This window comes from Prosopis cineraria, unplaced genomic scaffold, assembly GCF_029017545.1.
Source record: "Prosopis cineraria cultivar Desert tree isolate PC_DT_omini unplaced genomic scaffold, ASM2901754v1 PC1940, whole genome shotgun sequence".
NCBI classification, from domain to species: domain Eukaryota; kingdom Viridiplantae; phylum Streptophyta; class Magnoliopsida; order Fabales; family Fabaceae; genus Prosopis; species Prosopis cineraria.
In genome coordinates, this window is record NW_026557265.1 from 1 (window position 1) to 6,135 (window position 6,135).

The following is a 6,135-nucleotide window of genomic DNA, read 5'->3' on the forward strand; positions in this document are numbered from 1 at the left end:
AAATGACAGATAAAAATAGAAGCAAAATTTAGAATATAGGGGTGGGTATATAGTTGAGCAAGTGTATACAAGGTAGGTTTGTTTGGAGGAAAACAGAGATAGGGACGGTGGTTGTTAAAACGGAAGAGGGAAAGCTGAAGTTTTGGGAAATAAATAAGGGAAGGGGCGTGCAGACCTCATTGAGGCTCCCGATGCTCCACCCTCAATACACACTCATGCTGCTCTCTCCCAATCTCCTCCAATGCCTCATCCCGGCCCTCTGTGCTGTCCTGTGGCTGCTCTGTCGCCTCCGCCAGCGTCGCAAGCCCTCCCACTCCAACTCTCCTCCTGGTTCCTCCGGCTGGCCCCTCCTCGGCGAGACTCTTCATTTCCTCGCCTCCGCCTACGCTTCTTCCGGACCTCTCTCCTTCATGGACCGCCGCTCCTCCCTGTATGTCTCTTCTCTCTCTCTCTCTTTTCTTTTCCTTTTCTCTGCTTTCCTCCCGCCTTTGATCCAACCATCAGCTTCCTCTTCCTTTTTTTTCCCCTTTTTAGCTGTCATACAGATCATCACTGGCCGCACACTTTTGTCTTCCTGGTCCATAACTAATTTCGCATCGCACCGCCAAGATCTTCCGTTCAATTACAATTTTCCTCTGATTTTATCTGTAAATATTGCAGTACACCTTCATTTTTCTGGACCACGAATTTATCGCATAATTTTTCCTACATGAGCAATATACACCTGCATATTTGAAAAGCAAACTCCATGTCCATCACTTCATCTGTCAAATTTTTATCATCATACACATCCATACATGCATATATCAATATCATATTAATTTGGTTTCCCATGTGATATTCCATTTCCTCATTTATGAAAAAATTCACTTATAATATTGGTTTTTTTCAACTTTCTCAGGAAGCGGGCCGCTTCCAATTCTTTTTTTTTTTTTTTTCAAGGATATGTAGTATAAATATTAAATTAATGAACGAGAGAGCCATGCATGAATATAAGTTCTTAGTCACTTAATTGGATTTTAAAATTAATAAACATATGGCTATGAATATTAATTTTCACATAATTCTGAAATAATTTTCGGACAATCAAACAATAAAAGGAAACTGAATTCTTCGTTTCTCTAACCTCTTCCGAGAATATATTTTGAAAGTACGAATTACAGGTTTCATTTTAAACTGTAAGAATATGCTGCCATCACGAGGCTTGATTCAATATGAGCTATGGTTCACATGGGGTGGGTGTAACTAGTATAAAAACGCCTTGGAGGGCAGAAGGAACTTGAAGCTGATTCAAAAAATGATCGAGAGGTAGAGGGGGAATTAATAGCAGTAATCGAAACATTAATAGAATAGGTAGAAGCATTTAACACGTACGCTCGTGATTCAATAAATATGGAGTACATTGGGTGTTGCGGTTAGAGAGAAGCATTACCAGACCATAACCGAGGAAGTAAAAGCAGAAAAAAGGCTGCTCCTGCAGTCACTAGGCAGACCTTAGACTTGGCAACTCTGGTTGCTTCTGCAGACCTGTAACTGTATATACTTCCGCAGTCACAAGAGCCAACTTTTCCTTTAGTACTCTTGCTCTTGCATTATTTAATGATGGCATTGAAATATATATATATATATAGAGAGAGAGAGATATATATATATATATATATATATATATACTTTACACACTCCGTGTGCATCCTATCCTATGTATATTTATATAGAGTGACGCTGGAAGTAGTAGTACATTGCAGGTATGGGAGGGTGTTCAGGACGAACATACTGGGAAGTGAGGTGATAGTATCGACAGATGCGGAGGTGAACAAGGTGATATTGCAGAACCAGGGGAACGTGTTCGTGCCGGCATATCCCAAGTCCATTAGAGAGCTGATGGGAGAACACTCCATTCTGCAGATGAATGGCAACCTTCACAGGAAGGTCCATTCCCTCATTGCAGGATTCCTCCGATCCCCACTCCTTAAATCTCGAATCACCGCAGACATTCAACGCTCTGTCACCCATTGCTAGCTTCTTGGAATCACCAACCATTAATATACGTTCAAGATGAAGTCAAAAAGGTCTCTCTCTCTGTCATTACTGTACCAGTAATCACTATTCTTTCTCGTTCCATCCACAGAATGAGTTGGGAAAATTTGCTTGACCTATTTATAAATTATTTTATTAAATTTTTATCAAAATTTTTTTATTTAACTTTTTATTGAATGATAAAGAAAAAATATATATTATTAAAAAAAATTTATATACTTAAACTTATATATTTAAGATGCTTATATCCAATTAAAATAAGACATATGAATCTTTTGAAAATTATTTTTTTATAATAAATTATTGTTATTAATTAAATTAATATATTAAAATCTACATATCATAGTTTAATTTGATGCAAGTATATTAAGTATATAAAGTTAAGTATATAAGTCTTGTTGTATTATTAAAATATGTATATTTAATAAGAACAAAGTTTAAAAATTAACTTTTTATACAAAATTAATAAATTTTAAGATTTTTCTTTATTTTATAAAATATATCAGAAGTGATTTAGTAATAAAAGGAGTAATTATTTCTCCCCACAATGATTCCCCTAATACGTATTCCCCAACCTCACCTTCTTCAATTTTAGTTTCATTCTCATCCTTTGCAACTTTTGGTAATATTCATCCGTCCCATCCATGATCCATCACTTAGCTTTCATGAAATTTAAACTTTTGATGACGTCCTGTGCTATTAATCTTTGCTATTTTACTAGAAAATACATAATTGAAGTGGAAAATAAATAATGTAAGAAAAGTCAATTATATATGTGGGTGTGTAAAAATTAAAAGCATGAATTATTTATATTATTTAGAATATTATATATGATGACACATAATTAATAATACTAATAAAATTAAATATTAGTGACTGAATGAAAAAAAGAGAGGAATTAATAATAAAATGAAGTTAAAAATCTTTTGAATTATGAAAATGGAAGAATTATTTATGATATGTGGGGTTGGCAGATTACATTTACAATTCTGGTGAGAATTCTGATGAGCATGGGTCCGGGAGAAGAGTTGGAGGCGTTGAAGAGAGAGTTCGAAGAATACATAAAAGGCTTGATATGCATGCCCATCAAGTTTCCGGGAACAAGACTGTACAAATCTCTGAAGGTAAAGTGTGGGAAGAGTGATGATGAGGGTAGCGTATATAGGAGGAGGAGTGAGTTTTAATTAATAACGTGAATGGTGGGCGGGCATGCAGGCGAAGGAGAGAATGATGAAGACGGTGAGGAAGATAGTGGAGGAGAGGAAGATGGCAACGGAGAAGGAGAAGGAGAAGGGAGCAGCGAGAGATGCGGTGGACGTGCTCTTAGGGGACAACGGTGAAGATGGAAACTTGCTATCGGTGGAGGCAATAAGCGGCAATATCATAGAGATGATGATCCCGGGCGAAGAGACCCTCCCAACGGCTATGACCATGGCCCTCCAATTTCTATCTCACTCTCCTCCCGCTCTCTCCTCCTTGCTGGTCGGTACTTTTCAATACTTTCCTCCTAATTTTTATTTATTTCTTTTAATTAGTCATATGCATGTTAAGGGGTGGCATGGCCCTGGCCCAGGCCCAGGCCCAGCATGAGGAGGAAAGGGTTTGACCTCTCTCTCGAAGTGAAAGGAAGGGGCACCACTTTTATGATTACTATCCTACGATTTTGGATTGAACGGCTCAGAGTTAAGCCCATCCAATTAACTTACCGCCACTCCCGGACGCCATCCCTCTCCTTTCCTTTTTCTTTTCTGTTTTCAATCATTATTATTATGCTGTTGGCCCAAAAAACTAATCAACGTCATTATATCAGTATATGGATAATTAATTTATATTAAATACATTCATCAAATAATAAATAATATACCTTATCCTTCACATTTGATGTATTTTTATGGCCAAAGACCCCGTATTACTTTTGTTTAAAACAATTTCATCTTCTTCTAAAATGATGCCCGCACAGCCGCACCGATGCTTATCCATCCTTTCATGATTTTTATATGAAATATAAAAATATTATTTCTTTTAATACAAATCCATTCTTGGAGATTTACAGTACCTACGAGTCAAGGAAATATTTTTTTCCCATTTGTTTTAAAATTTGCGTTGTATTTAATTTCTTGCCGACTTTTGCGGGTTTTCGGAAATTTCAAATTCCCTTTTCCTGCGTCTTAAATTGTTCAAGTCATTTTTCGGCCGTCTGTTTTTGTTGTTATCTTTTCTGATTGAGTGCTGCCCTACTTTCTTGGTGGCAAAAACTGCAAGACAAGTTGTTGTGATTCAAAGAAAAAACAAGAACTCGTGTGAAACTTGAAATCCTTCACTCCACTCGAAAGCTGAACTGAGATACTAGTGGGCACTAATCGGGTCACTTTCACATGAGCCGACAATGAAAGCTGGAAAATGCTGTACATTTCATTTCCAGCATTCCTTGCAGCACCAGTACACAAGTACATTTCCATATTTACGCAACATGTGTGTGGCAATTTTCAACCCAATCCACGGAAAATTCAGACCATGGCATCCATTATTATTTATCATTAATCGCGGTCTCAGTATTCTTCATCTACATATCCGAGTTGGAAGTAATCAATTCACCCTGACTTTTCTCGATCGGCTTTATGTTGATTGGCAGGAGGAAAACATGGAACTGAAGAGGCAGAAGGCAGATCGCGGTGATGATTATGACTGGAATGATTACATGTCCCTGCCATTCACTCAAAATGTGAGTCTCTCTGGAGAAAAAGAATTAAGCATGGTTTTCAACATAAATTAAATGATCGGGACTATTAATTAATTGATGCCATCATCAGGTGATAAGTGAAACTCTAAGACTGGCGAATATTGTGAATGCCATCTGGAGAAAAGCAACCAAGGATGTAGAAATTAAAGGTGAGTCATATGCATACATGTGTATACACTATATAAATATATATATATATATATATATATTAAGGAATGATAATGTATGTGGGTGCGTGAAAGTGAAGACTGTGGGTTGCGTGATATTCAGGATACGTAATTCGGAAGGGGAATTGTGTGGTGGCATCTCTAATGTCAGTTCACATGGACGGAAGGATATATGAAAAGCCATACGAGTTCAATCCTTGGAGATGGGAGGTACGTGAGCGTGATAAAAGCCAGGTAATATAAATATGATGAAAAATGATAATGAGATTAATGTAACGTGTAGAAGGAGCAGAGGATGGAAGGGAGAAGGAAGAACAAGTACGAGTACAGTCCGTTCGGAGGAGGGCAGAGGCTGTGTCCGGGGCTGGAAGTGTCGAGGCTGGAGCTGTCCATATTTCTGCACCAGGTGGTGACCACCTACACGTGGCATGCCCTGCCCGATCACATCTGCTACTTCCCCACGGTGAAGATGAGCAGGAAGCTGCCAATCAGCGTGAAGCCTCTGGTGTATAATTGAGGGAGGTACGTTAGGCATAGCGTCACATCCGCCACCCAAAAAGGTAATGAATGCATGTGCTGCTTCCTTTCTCTTCAATTCACTGCTCCTCATCTCCGTCATATAACAATACCCCCTCGTACATATCCATCCATCAATGAGTACTTGTATGTGCCTCTTGTACTTCCTCCCATTCCTTCTTTGCGTCATTGCGTGTTCCTTGTGCCTCGTATTGTATTTGGCCCCATTCTCCATCTTGGAAATTCTCTTCTCTGTGTTTATTAAATGTGAGTGTGACTGTGAGTCTAGACACTATATGTATATATGCGTGTGTGTGTGTAAGGCTACATAGGCAAAAAGCGGACCGTAACTGTGTGTTTATAATTATATATAACACGTGAGCTTTAGAATCGGATCCTTGATGTGAACGTGAATTGTGAGCCGTCAATTCAGTCAAAACATAATCTATATATATATATATATATATATATATATTCAATTGTTTAGATATGATTTTGATTTTTGAGTGAGAGGAATATTTTCTAACGTCTTTCTTTCTTTATATGTAAGGAAAAAAAATGCAAATTTGATCCTGTAATACTTTTATAAAATATTTCTTCACTCCTTTAATCTTAATATTATTAGTTTCTTTTTTTTCCCTGATTATTATTAGTTTCGAATGATACTTTTTTTGT

General features: G+C 37.5%; 1 protein-coding gene across 1 annotated transcript; it reads left to right on the plus strand.

The window, feature by feature from the left end:
* The first annotated feature begins 52 nt into the window (after nt 1–52).
* LOC129301173 (3-epi-6-deoxocathasterone 23-monooxygenase CYP90C1-like) lies at nt 53–5,748 on the plus strand. The gene is given in 9 exon segments (XM_054939749.1): nt 53–430; nt 1,746–2,008; nt 2,011–2,069; nt 3,012–3,161; nt 3,253–3,519; nt 4,670–4,759; nt 4,848–4,926; nt 5,048–5,154; nt 5,237–5,748. Coding segments are annotated over 9 exon segments (1,479 nt in total). The 5' UTR covers nt 53–191; the 3' UTR covers nt 5,462–5,748.
* Nucleotides 5,749–6,135: the final 387 nt, after the last annotated feature.